This window comes from Oculina patagonica, chromosome 13, assembly GCF_052425735.1.
Source record: "Oculina patagonica isolate OP01 chromosome 13, crgOcupat, whole genome shotgun sequence".
Lineage (NCBI taxonomy): Eukaryota > Metazoa > Cnidaria > Anthozoa > Scleractinia > Oculinidae > Oculina > Oculina patagonica.
The window spans coordinates 28,338,052-28,352,560 of record NC_135770.1 but is presented as its reverse complement, the minus strand read 5'-3'; the positions used below and the strand labels follow the sequence as shown (position 1 = coordinate 28,352,560).

The window sequence follows — 14,509 nt, the reverse complement described above, 5'->3', positions numbered from 1 at the left end:
ACTTGACGAAGAACTGGATTGTATTTAAACGTTGTTTTTCGGTGACGTTCGTCGCCCGACATCATCAACTATGGTGCAGTGTTTTGTCCCCGACTGCAATCATCAGTCGGAAAGCCATACCTGTCAGTTTTTTCGTTTTCCCAAGGATGAGAAACAATATAAACGCTGGAAGGACCGCATCAGGTACGTTTAACACGGCATCTTGTAGGCGATTTTGTTTAAATTAGATGCATCAACAGGAATTACGCGTGTGATTGTTACCGTATAGCATTCCATTAATCACCGAACTTGCCTTTCAGGAGAGGTGATCGCGATCCTAATTCCTACTCAAGAGTATGTAGTTGTCATTTCCGCGATGGAGACAAAAATCGTGGACCAGAATTGTTTGCCTGGAACGTAAACAAAATATTTGCACCGACTTCTCCAAGAAAGAAAAGAAAGCGCACAGTGACGAGTACTAGTAACACAGAATCAGAACTCCAACTTGAAGAGTCAACGGACTCGAGAACTGACGAAGAAAAAGTTGCTTCTGCCAGCCAGACAATTCTAGAAGCCGAATTAGACTGTTTAAAGAAGGAACTACTGAGAGAACTTAAGGAGCAACAAGTCTACCAAAGAACAAGATATTCTGTTGCCGCCATGGATTGTGAAGTCTTAAGAATGGAAACTGGACTCCCAACTAAAGACGTCTTCCAAATTGTTGTCAATTACATTTCTAGATTTAAAGACAATATTAACTATTATTATGGGTGGAGAGTCGATTCTATAAAGTTGGAAGATCAGGTATTTATCACACTTATGAAATTAAGACAGAACTATACCAACCTTCACTTGGCACAATTATTTGGCTGTTGTGTTACAACTGTAACAAACATTGTTTTGACTTTTGTTCATGTTTTGCACAGTTTGTTTTTTGAGGATTTAATGAGCAGTATGCCTTCCAGGGACAAGAATAAGTCTTGTGCTCCGTCTTCATTTTCTTTATTTGGTAACTGTAGGGTTATCATTGATTGCACAGATGTTGAAATTGCCACACCAGGGTTAATGAGCCTTCAGAATGCCACCTATTCCACATACAGAGGCATGAATTCTTTTAAGGCCATAGTGGGTGTAGCTCCTAATGGAGTGATTACTTATGTAAGTAAATTGTTCCCAGGGTCAGTGTCAGACAAATTTATTGTAGAACATTCTGGAATTTTAAAGCAGTTTGTAACTGGGGATTTAGTTATAGCAGACAAGGGTTTTCTTATTCAAGATATTGTACCAGATGGTGTAGCAGTGAACATTCCACCATTCCTGAATAATGGGAAATTTACCTCAAGTGAAGTAAAAGCTACCAAGTCTATTGCCAAATGCAGAATCCATGTAGAAAGAGCAAATGCCAGGATCAAAGACTTTAAAATTCTTACTTTTATTCCATCCTGGCTAAGGGGTCATGCAGACAAACTGTTTCAGGTTATTACTTCATTGGTGAACTTACAATTTCCACTGATAAAAGAGGGTTGTGAGGGTACAGAATTCGAATAGATATCTACCTGTAAGTGTATGGGGGCTGTTTAAATTTTATTAAGTTGTGGGGGGAATTGCCATGGTTTCATTGAATGAAATGAGTGATTTACTATTTGTTGAAAAAAATTATCTGGGAATTTAGTGTCACATAAATATTTATACAACCTTTCTCTCTCAGTGGAGATACAATTAAAACTGCCACATATGTGCATGTTTACTAACAAGTAAGGAAAGATTTGTTTTGTTCTTTTTTTGTTTCCAGGGAGTCTTACCTCATTTTTCTAGTGTGGGAGTATCTCTTCCTTAAGGCCTTTGATATTATTTTAGCATGTATGAAAACTTTGATTTTAAGTTGTATATCGAGTATAATAAATGTCATTTTAAACCTCAGAGCAAAAGCCTCAGTCTTTAACTCTTACAGATTATTTACTGATTATGCCATTACTTGTAACTCTGTCGTTCTTTAGAAATTTTGAACATATAAGCTATGAAGAATATCTATAACTAAGACATTAAAATAAATAAATTATTGTAGAAAATATTTTTTATTTTACAAATTGAAATGGAACATACGAAGAAAACTTGAACAGGTAATTCAATCAAACTTCTAATAATTTAAGATCCACCGGATAATTTTGATGATCTTATCCAGACAAATTAAAATCATTACAGCTCACCCTCAATTATCTTGGGGAAAATATGAGCAAAGTAAAATCGTTGTAAAATGTTTAGATTCTCTCCCCATGAATTGTCTTTAGTGGTCCATACTACAAAGTAACACAGATCTCTCTTAGAGAAATACATCTCTCCCTATGCTTGATGCCAGTAGGCATGGTCCTTTTTGAGGACAATATTTCCATCTTCATCTTTCTTCAGGCAGAAATTTGGCGAATTAATGGCCTCTTCGATGGTCATGTTTCTATGAGTGTAGGGGCATTTTGATTCAAGCACTGCATTAGCTTCAACTAAGCCATCTGGTGAAGCTCCAAGAATCCCAGATTCATCCAGCCAGATTGCCGTCTCCTTCACTTTTAGTCCTGTTTTTTTCTCGAATTCTTTGACAGCTTCTGCTTCGTTGTTGACTCCCCACTGTATGGCGTTCACTCCACTAAGATCGTACTCCCCAAGCAGTTTTTTAATAACGAAGGAGTTACTCTTTTTGCGGCAAGAACAGCCCCAAAGTTACTTGCAGTAAGCCTTCCTAACCTAAGAATTTGCTCATTTGAAAGTTTGACATTGTTCATAAAATAAGTTAGCTGATCGTCACCAAGTTGTAAAAGAAATTGTTCAGATAAAATTATGTCTTCTACTGTTCTAACTGGTAAGGTAAAGGCACTAAACGCACAATCCGGTAAACTTCCGATAGTCACGAAGCTCTTTGTATAAAGCGTATTTCTTCGGAGGAGGAAACATTTCGTTTACAGCCTCTGTCCACTGTACAGTTTTTCTTTTCCTCCAGCTACACTCGACGTCTGTTCGACTTAGATTGTGTATTCCGTAGATAAACAACGCTGCTGCGTGACTGCACTTGTATTCGCCCCGAGGGCATTCGCACTCGGTCGAGCGGATCTTCAATTCTTCGTCTAAAAATACCTAAAAGAACGTAAGGATTGCAATGACTGTGTTACATGGGAATTTAGTATCAACGTGATCAATAACTGCATCATTAAGATACTTGAACGAACAAATGCAAAGAATATGGTCAACTCAAACTTATAAAAATATGGCGTCGTAGTTCGGCTTGACATACCGTGACCTTGTAGATTGTTTTCTTTATGCTTACATGAACTTCTCCTTTCAAAACACCAGGAAGATACGCAAAGCTCTCTACATGACTGGATCTGCAATGGTTTTCACCTCTATCTATAGATTTCTGCTCTCCCGCGAAAAAAGAAACAAGGGAAGCTATCGAAAGTAACGCCATCTTACACTGTAATCGAACCGAGGAAGGTTTGTTTAGAACCAAGAAATTGGTTACCATGGAACCGTGACGTCAGCACTTTACCACTCTATTTTTGTAAATGAAAAAGGTAACGTCATTGATGTCACGCAGTGTTTTTTTTAGCAAACTAGATGGCTTGCTGGTTTCTGACTATGAATGGGGGTGTGATCTTGCGGTATATTTTTTGAGCCTGACTCCGCCGTAAAACTTTTTTTTTATTTAGCAAGAACTGTGTCGATTTTCATTTCTGAACAATTGGTCGTCAAGTCGTTTGTCACAAAGAGTAGAGTGTTTGTACAGCATGTTTTGGAATTATTTTAGATTTGGTTAGTAAGACGCTTCTGAAGACCTGAGCAAAACATTGGGAATGTACAGTATTAATAGGAACTTGAATGGAATTTTTCACAAGTTGGATAAAGGTATCAACTGAAAAAAATGGACTTCAAAATGAGAACTTGGATTTTGTTGTAATTAAATTTTATCGCGGATTGGATGCATAATATCACGGCTTTGAAAGTCTTCAAATAATTAGAAAGGTTCCTTTCTTCCTTTTGATCTTATTGTTATTTTCATGTATTGATTATTCGAAAGTGGTTTTCGTTGATACGAAAAAAAATCGGGTATTCACTGAATTGCTTGAAGTATTTTTAGACGTGATAATATTGGCTTAATCAAATTACATTGTGCACGAAATATTTGTTATTCTTTTGTCTTGAAACTTTGAGGAAATTGAAATTTTTGTTTGACAGTAGTATATGAAAGGCATTTTATAGAACTGAATAAAAAATAAGAAACATTGATAAAGGTTATTTCAAAGATTTATTTTGCCTGATTTTGAAGGGTTTCAGGAGTTTTAAAGAGTGCTGGTAAACGGCTGTATGTTGTTTGTGATTACGGATCTTATTTAGTTTCGAACGCTCTAATTTTTGAAAGGTTAAAACAGGTTAAAACCGGGCGGTTTCATGAGTTTTTTGGGTAGAAAGGTACGGTGGTGGTCAAAAATAAATGTTTAGAAAGGAATGACTGTAGTAGCACGTAAGTCGGAGGTTTGCGTGAGTCACGGGGTATAGTATGCGTGAGCTGGATTTCCGGCGTCATAACGGCATGTTTTGTTTACTGAAAGATACACTCGACGTTTAGTTAGCTTAGTCGGCTTGGGAAACTATTTTAAAAATGAATGTTGTAATAGTTAATTAATAGTAATCTAGAATTAACCCACTCTCGATTGGAGTCTGTTCTGGATTCGCGCTACCTTTTCGCCGCGAAGGAATTTTGTAAAATTTCGCTAGTGGAAAGAGGTACTGTAAGAACAGTATCAATAACTCAAAAGGAGGAACTTCTTTGTAGCTCTGAATTAAGACGTATGATAAAATTTTAGAATAAGAAACTTTCGATATATGGTTTTCATATTGTTTTTGTCAATTTCCTTTTGTGGCAGATTTTTTGAGAATCAGCTTTTCTTTCGTGTGATGACAGACACAGGACAGAACGAGAGGTGGATGAGAAAGATGCCGAAGATGAATAGGCACCGAAAAACGACAAGAACCGTCAAGGACTTATTAATCGGGCGTGGCCGATTTATAATTTACCCTTTGGTCGTCCTAGACGATAGTCTCCTGCCGGCCAAAAACGACGGAGATAGCCTGGGCCAATCGGTTTCATTTCAGTTTTGAAAGTAAATCTTTGTAGGCACACTGGGTCGACTTTTGGGCTAATCTGCAATCTGGTTCTCTTCTTTGCTTCGGTGGGAGGACAGAGAAAAAAGCTTAAGGGTTAAAGTACTAATTATCACCATTGTGAAACTGTAGTTGCTTTGACAAGTTGAAGCTATTCTTGTAAATAAAAGGGGTAACGTCATTCATGTCACGCAATGTTTTTGTGGAAAACTTTGAAACTAGACGCTTTGCTGGTTCCTCTCCCTATTTCCCAGCCCGAAACACGAAAGAGACCTCTGCGGAGGAGAGAGCAATAGCAGTGTGATCTGGCGGTACATTTTTTTGAGGCGGACTCCACTTTAAAACTTTTTTTTATATATTTAGCAAGAAGTATGTCGATTTTCATTTCCGCACAGTTGGGCGTCAAAGTCGCCTGTCACAAAGAGTAGAATGTTTGCACAACATGTTTTGAATATATTTTAGATTTGACAGGTGACGTTAGTAAGACACTTCTCAAGACGTCAGCAAAACATTGGCAATGTACAGTATTGGTGTAAACTTGAATGGAATTTTTTTACGAGATCGGTAAAGCTATCGAATGAAAAGATGACTTCATACCAATTAAATACCAATTGAATTTTATTTTAATTAAATTTTATCACGGCCTGAATGCATGTCATGGCTTTGAAAGTCTTCGATTTCAAAAGGTTGCTTGGTCTCGTTTTCGATAAAAAAATTCATCTGAAACATTTTGCCTGTCGTGTGACGCACGTTAATCTGGTTTTGAATAGTTTGAAATTGTGTTTTTAAGATTTTATTCTTGACTATTATGTAACTCTTGCGAAGAAAGATTTAATTGATGAGGAACTAGTACTGTTATTTTCTGGATATTCCGATCTTTTATTCGAGAAATGAATTATTTTTTGGCTCGTCATTCAAGCGTTTTGAGTTTAGTTTTGGAATCGGGGAAATTTATTTCCCGTTGAGGGATGACCCGACATGGCAGAAAAAGAGTGGAACTTGAAGGCCGAAACAACCGGCTGACTTGCCAAACTTTGGCCGTCTACTTTTGTCTCTCTTTACCCTAAGCTTTGACAAAAAATAAATAAAATAATGGAAAGATGCCGCAAAAATACTGCACGACATCCTTGTCTAATGTCTGAGTCGAATTGTAAACGCATTGCAAGAGTTTTTAATATGTTCACCTTTAAAATAAAGCGGCGAAACGCAATGCGGTGAAATCTACATCTTTTGATGAGAAATTCCGGAAGTGACATCTGTGTTCAAAACAGGAATTTTTGCACAACTTAAAGTTCCGAAAAAAAGACCACATGTTTTGTAAAAATTACAGACAAGCATGATCAGGAAAATAAAACAGGCCAATGGGTTTTATTCACGAAAATACAACTTTCTTCAGAAAGAGTTTGTAAACAAGACAGTGGAATCAAATTACATTTCACACGAAATTTGCATACATTTGAACTTGCAAAAAAGAAGTATCTCTGCCGAGACATAATAGCGAAGACCTTGCATTAATAATCATTGTATTCTGATCTGATTGTTAGTTTTTATGCATTAACTATTTGAAAGTGGTTCTCATTTTCATTCACTGTTTGAAGTATTTATAGACGTGAAAACATTCACTTAATCAAATTACATTCTGCACGAAATATTTTTAATCCTTTCGTCCCGAAACTTTGAGGAAATTGAAATCTTTGTTGGACAGTACTGCATAAAAGCAGGACATAGAATTGAATAAGAAGATAAGAACCATATTGATAAAGGACATTTGAAAACTTTATTTTGGCTCATTTTGACGAAATTCAGGATTTTCAAAGACTGCCAGTAAACGGCTGTATCTTTTCTGTCTCTAACGATTTTGCTGCGGTTTCGAACAAGCAAAGTTTTTCAACATATGGTACGGTAGCGGGCAGAAGTCGGTTAGTTCTGAATTTTTCAATACGATATATAAGTTACAGGTCAATATACAGACCCTCTGTAAAGTAAAAAACGTTTTGGGAACAAACCATTGTGAACTTATTTCTAAAAATCCTTACTACGACATGGGGCTTGTTATCAAGTTCGTAAGTACGTTAATACTGCAAGGTGTATAGCCTCAGAGAATTATGATCAAGTGTGTTTTGTTTTATTAGCGGTTTATACTCTATGGTCTTGGTATAGGAGATCAAAATTAAGGCAAATTTCTGTTATTCTCTAATTGCTTGGCACAGATTAGTACGCGCACAAACGAAAAACCAAGAAAAAAGGGTACTGAAACTGTCAGGAAATGTATGCAAACATTGAATTGAATGAAAAAGGCCGAAAATAGCATTTTCAAGCATCTAAATTCACCCAAAACGCTGGTGAGGATGGAGGTAATTGGAGTAGAAAGCTCGATGGGATAGGGTGGAGTAAAATACTGCAGGAGAGGGGAGGGAGGGGAAGGATGGAAGTAGAAAGGGAGGGACAGGTGGGGGTAAAAGGCTAAGGAGAGGGAAAGGGAGGGAGAATTAAAATCTATGCTTGGTTATATCACGCAACTTTTGACTTCTGTTGTTTTCTCACAAGAACAAAACTTAAGGTGGGGTTCTACGACTTCTACCTGAATTTGAATGAAATTTTAAGAGATTTAAAGAAGGGATTGAAGAAAAAAATGGAAACACCATCAAACAGTTGACCCCCTCGAAAGCGCACTCCAGGTTGTCAGGGGACTGTTTGGTGTCTGTCGGCCAATTTTTAACTTCAAATTCTAATATTTCTTATTTGTCTAAATTTAACTAATCCTTTGAGAAAATCTATCGCCTCCCCGACAAAATCGCCCAAAATTAACAAAATACTGCAAAACATAAGCTTTTTTGGATTTCTTGAAACGCAGCTGAAATGGTTTTCAGTATTTTCCAGCCCTTATACTTTGGGTCAGTACTACTATTCTTCATCAGTTGCTATTACAGTAATGGTATGAAACAAATACCTAATCATTGGACAACTAGTTGTGCCCATTTTCTTGACAATAGTAGTTACCTGATAAAGAGTATTGCGAAAAGACTGCACTTTGCTTAGTGTTGAAAAATTTTATTGTCTAGTCGTCTAGCTCAATCGTTTATTTTTACATGTATTGTGCGAAATATATTTATAAATTGAGAACATTATGTCATTTAGTAATAATGCAATCTTGAAAACATTCCAGATATTACGTTCTACTAGGGTTCTACACACTAATACAGCTCATGCAGACTGTGACTTACGCAAACCTCCCACTGAGTGTTACTAAGGGCCTGTTTACATGGAGGGAGGGTGCCCCGGCTAACCGAGTTACCCGGCTAGAAGGGATAAAACCTAGCCCGCCTTTACATGCAGAATTCACAACCCTTCTACCCGAGATGAGACAGCGTCATTGAAGCGTGTCACGGCGTGGGAAAACATTGTAGCCCCAAATGATTGAAGAAAAATATGACTTTTTACTGAATAATCAAGGCTTTTCGTCTTCAAACCTATTTAAATTTGATGTGCAAGTTCTCAGAAATTTACTGCGTTCATTTTTGGCGAAATTCAATCGAAACTCAACAGTATTTGGCTGTCAAATTGAAATTAAATTTGTTGTGTCGTGAATTAGGATAATCATTCCCACGAAAATTTCGAATTAATTAGGATGCTACTAAAAGTGGTAACGGGGAACCGGGAACCAGGAACGACCGGGAACCGGGAACCGGAGTCTGGGAACGAGTGTACAGCGGTAATCCGTATAAGAATTCAAAATGGCGGACGAAAACACGGAATAGGGTCTGGGAACTAGTGTTCGAACTCGATCGTCGGAGCAAACAGCATGATTATAAATCGACTTTTCGTGTGTTTTTTCGCTATGAAGGTGCTGTTTAGGCGGAATTTTGGGACGAGTTGCAAGGTAGGTGAATGATCATTAATATTTTCTTATATTCAAAGATTTTTCCTGGAGTTGTAATTATTTTCCCCGATTGTTACATCCATAAACGTGTGCAAAATCTGGGCAAGGTAGACAACCTGGATTTTTGGTAGACTTTTTTAGTAGTTCGATGATCATGACGCGGCAATACTATGCGTACCAAACCAACTGTTCCACGAACAACCAAGATTTCTTTATAGATGGTCGGTTCTTTTCTTTCCTGGGCTAAGTTCTGTTCATGTGCTACATCTTGGCGCACTGTGTATCATTTGCGCCGACGAAATGCCGAAGGCGAAAATGATCGAATCTGGAATGTTCCATTCTGGCGGATTGACCGAACTTCCATCCGCCGTGCATCTAAAATGCATGCTGATATCAGCTGCTGTTGTTAAGCAGCAATGATAGAGATAATAGAGAACGTCTGTCACACACACTGACAAGGTTGTAAACCTCATGTCAGCAGGACATGTAACTGCGTATAAGAAATTCTTTAGACAGTTTAGCAATGGGAGAATTTGTGTGTTTTTTTATTTATACTATGGCAAGTGCAATTGTGAACCACATTGAATCTTAAGGAATGCTTAACACAAAGTTCAAGCACAATTCCTCACTTGGAAATCACCAATTTGCTTGTTGAAATACTTTTACAATGTCAATTAATGTTTATCTTGTGGCCAGTAATAGAAAAGACAAAACTTCTAATAAGGCCATTCAATATTTTCTGAAAATTTCCAACACCCCTCCCTGGACCACCAGTCGCAGACGCTAATGCTATAACTGATTATGAAAACCGAGGTAAGCTCAGGCTTGATGGGCCACTGGACTTAAACGCAGACTTAACCAACAGCTGTGATGCCATAACCCCTATTGCACTCACGATACACAATGATCATGTACTTCTCACAAGAGATAGTATCTTGGACTTTGCATGTCAATTTGTTCCATTTATGAAAAGAAAATAACTATTTGGTGATGGCTGTTCACCAGTTTATTGTATGCTGTTATATTTCAGCACACTGATCATAGCTGAATTTTTATTTTTGCAGGTCCGGCAGTTGGCTAAAGGACAACAAATAGATACCAGTGTTTATCTACTGCAAAATGAAAATAAATTTGAAATTCTCTTTTTCTCATTCTGTCTGCTGATCATTTTGTGTTTTGTACAAGTGACTGGGGATGTTCTTTCCAGCCCACACCTTTTGATAGCCTCGTGCAAAGCTTAGTGTGTTGCATTACAATATATTTCTGTGTCATAATTTGTTTTGGTGAATCTGTAAATGAATTCAAAACACTATGTGTATTGTAAAAATGACCAGTAGGACAACACAACACATCATTGGTAAGCAGCTTGTTATCTATGGCACGCATCCAGTTTTTCACTGTAATATGAATTCGGAATGAATGCATGCAGTTGGGAAAAGATATATACAGAAAATCAATATTCACAACATTGCAAAGTAGTCTTTATTTCAATGTCCATCCTAACACTCCGTGGATGTTGTAAAAAGGGTAAATCAGTACAATTATACACCCCTGGAGGACCGTACTTTATAATTTACAGTACAGCTTTGATAGCACATGTTAAATTTAAATTTTTCTTTTTATGCAATACCATGTGTACGAAGAAAAAGTGATTTTCAAGGACAATGATGTACACTGTATTATACTGAATAGCATCTTGGAAATGCTACAAATATTCAGTGTGGCCTACAAAAATTGTTTGGTTCAAAAGCAAAACAAAACTCACCATTCATATTACTATCTAACAACCTACAAATGCCAGAAAAAAACTGTTTTTGAGTCAAGAGATAGATGTGCTTGGGAACTTCGTTAACGAGAGTTGGACAATGCATAAATATGACTTAACAATTTACGAACGTATGATCGATCGGATAACAAACCAAGCAAATATATATCTGTTAATGTTACGCAACGCATAGGTTCCATCCTGTCAAAGGAAACCAATCCCGCAACTGTAATGGAAAATACAGCATATTATGACTTACCCTACTATCCGACTGCATTTCAATAAAACAATTTGATTTTCGAAATGTGCTATTTCGATCGAAGCTATTGATTAGCGTGCAAGCTCCTTGCACAGCCGTCCTTTGCGCTGCGTCGTGTGTAAATGTAGGTTCGAATACTGGCCTTGCTTGAAAGATTCCTTCTAGAAAGAAACAAACATTCGTATTCTTCTAATACACGTCCCATTTCGCATTACAACTCGAAAACCATCGCTCTGTCTGCGTGTTTTTATACACGATCGGTGAACCAAAAGGCGGCTTCCCATTTGTTGAAAGGACAGTTGGCCCTGTCCAAATATATTGGATTATCTGGTCTGGTATAAAGCATTTGTTTCTGTCTTTTCGTCCGCCATTTTGAACTCTTATACGGATTACCGCTGTACACTCATTCTCAGACTCCGGTTCCCGGTTCCCGGTCGTTCCCGGTTCCCGTGTTCCCCGTTACCACTTTTAGTAGCATCCGAATTAATTAGCTGTTGCTCAAAGAAATATTTTCCAGCCGACCGGTAAAACTAATTTTGATCAAATAGCACTGTTTGGGTCCAGAATTTATACATTTTATGCCAGTTACTCCAAATTTAGTTCAAAAACACGCGCGAAAACTTATCCCGGCAAGCCGGGATAGCTCGGGCATAACCGTTTACATGGCAAAAAGCTGTCCCGCCTAGAAGGGTGCCCCGGGCAAGTAGACCGAGTGCCCCGGCAAGGCGGGTTACCCTTCTAGCATGTAAAGGCTTCAGCACGCTTTCTTAAAAACGTATGAAAAGTTGGCTCGCCCAGGGTAGCTCGGTTAGCCGGGTAACTCGGTTAGCCGGGGCACCCGCCTTCCATGTAAACAGGCCCTAAAGTGACTGTTTTTTCAGGTGATGTTTACTGTACTGTACCCCCCTTTCTAAATATTATTATTAACCGCCCGATTTTAAGCTTCTCAAGCTTCTCAAGCTTCTTGTTGTTTAAAAATTATCTTCCACTGTCATGTTTTCTTGTTGGAATAACCTCTTCAAAGGCCAAGTTTCATGTTTCTACTTGTAACCGATCAGAAAAAGGCAATTTTACCGCGCGGATACCGTGTAGACGAAACAGTAACTTAAAAAATCCTTTTTATAAAAAACATTCGGATAACTATAATTTCTACAGTGCTTTACGCGACCCGCGTAACTAGATCGTTGTTGTTGGTTTTTTTGCTTACACAAGTTCTGCAAGATATAAGGTATTTTAAACACTGGAAGACTTTACTTAAGTTAGGGGGCGAATGAACTTATTTGGGGGCGACATGACTTTAGTGTTTGGGGAGGGTCTGAAAGGGAGGGGTACCTCGATAACACTTATTTTTTGGCTCTGCAACATAAAACAGTTAAATTTTAGGCGATTTAAGGTCGCGCAGGACCCTTGCTCATTAATAAATTCATTAGCCAAATTTCTTGACGGGGTGCTATCTTGTAAAGCTTTAATTCGCTACATTTTGAACATCGATTCCTCTAAAATTTATCAAGGATATTAGGGGATGATGGAATCACATCATGATTGTCCTTTTACTGAGAGATGACCGTTACTGTAATGCTACAGGCTCTAAAAAGTTTAACTGCAAATAATACAGATTTTGTGTCCAAGTTTTCGGCTACAACAGCGCACCGAATTAAATGATAATATAACCTAGTGATGAATCATAACCTCTTTTGCGTTATGACAAGAACGAAATTTTCGATTTCAAAAACTGCTAGAAGTTATCTGCTTCTAAGAAAGTAAAAATGTGAAATCTAAACTTTGAAACGTACTATCTTCATTTTGAGAACGAAATTTCAAATCCGCTCTTGTCATAACACAATAGAGTGCACCAAGTTCATGTTCCTCGCGAATCAACTCCTGAAATTCTATATCGGCGAAGAAAACTTGGACACAAAATTGCAGGATTTTCCGCTTCCGAAGACCTTCCGAGTCAGTGTTTACAACCGACTTGTGCTATATTCGCAGCTGTGAATCTAATTATGATAATTCGCTTTGTTTCAGCGCACGGTACGCAAAGCTGAGAACAATACCGTCTAATTACTTGTACAAAGAACTTTAAGAAAAACATTGTCATGAATATTTGGTTTGCTGTCGGCTTCAGTCGTCGCAGTTCGTGCATACTCTTTAAATGAATACATACATAATGATTTAAAGGGTCCTGCGCGACCTTAACACTAACAGTAAAAAATTTACTGTAACAGTAAATTTTATCCAGAAAGAAACAAAAAACGGCTCCAAAAAGGCCAATATTATATGAAGAAGTTTTCATTCATTTTCTGACGATTTCCGATCATATCGTAAGATTTCCGAAGACTGCCAAAGATTTTCGAAGTCTACCGAAGATGTCCGAAAACTACCGAAGATTTCCGAAGAAAAATCCAAAACTTTTCTCTAAGTTTATGAGTGTTTTATCTGATTTTTTGAAGAGCAGATAAGAAGTTATAATGCTTAAATTTTTCACGAAAACCCCTCCAAACAACACTTAACAGTTTTTTTCTTCAAAAACAATAAAACAACAGTAAAAATTGTAAAAATTGGCCATTTAAACAGCAAACACTAAAAATTATGGGCAAATAACACAAAACAGTAAACCCCATTCAGACCCTCTTTGGGGCGACGTAACATCAGTTTCGGGGCGATGTGATCTGGATTGGGGCGACTTAACTTGGGGAGACCGTGCAATGGGGCGACATGACCTGCTACCCAAGAAAGGAATACACAAATTTCAAACACTGGAGTTTACTCGTGTAGCACGAGTCTTAATACAAGTGTAAATTACAATTGTAAATAATGCTGAGTGTGCTTGTTTACTACAAGTGCGAATTATTTATGTGCACAGTAATTTCCATTTTGAAGAATTACCTTATTATAGGAATTTAACGCCTCTGTTTCTTTGTTTCTTTGCTGCATTTTTCCCCAAGTAATGGCAACCTTCCTGATTGACAAAAGATCGAAGTGAAAACATTTGAGAATCTGTACGTGACCGCTTGGGCCCAGGCCAAACGTCGCTAGGTTTTGCCTATTTGAATTAGGTTCGACTTATGTGCAGTTCGACATTTGGCCGGTCCTTATCGCGGCTTTGAAGACTTTGAAAATAAAACGTGGCTGTTTATAAATTAAGCACAAGTGCGTCCGCTTGGCAGTTGAAGGACATCATTAAGTCTGGAAGCCCGAAAGTCCACAGCATTCTCGAAGAAATGAGTGATGTTCGGCCTTTGTTTTGTACAATAGCGCTTTTTAGGCGCTCGAGTTGTGAAAGTTGTCTGACAACGGCCGGCCGGAACCAGGTAATAAAGTGTAAAACACAGATCTCTTGTCGGGAACTATGTCAGCGTGAGTTTTGCAGTGTCCGCTTGGGCGTTGCAGTGACAAAGTTGCCGAGAAGCGAGCTGGTTTTAGACTTAAAAAAATTCTTTGGTTGTTTGGCAGGGGGCCTTTCCTCCCCAAAAATTTC

The 14,509-nt window shown here is 37.9% G+C and overlaps 2 protein-coding genes and 1 pseudogene across 2 annotated transcripts in view; 2 read left to right on the top strand and 1 right to left on the bottom strand.

The window, feature by feature from the left end:
• LOC144636241 (uncharacterized) overlaps positions 1 to 14,509 on the top strand; it is a 79,877-nt gene that overhangs the window by 59,111 nt on the left and 6,257 nt on the right. The gene's annotated exons all lie outside the window — the stretch shown is intronic.
• On the top strand, positions 6 to 2,175 carry LOC144634796 (uncharacterized). Its single transcript, XM_078493832.1, has 2 exons — positions 6 to 183; positions 300 to 2,175. Exons 1-2 carry the CDS (start codon positions 71 to 73, stop codon positions 1,525 to 1,527), a joined length of 1,341 nt encoding a protein of 446 aa, XP_078349958.1. The 5' UTR covers positions 6 to 70; the 3' UTR covers positions 1,528 to 2,175.
• Positions 2,176 to 3,518, bottom strand: LOC144634797 (uncharacterized; annotated as a pseudogene).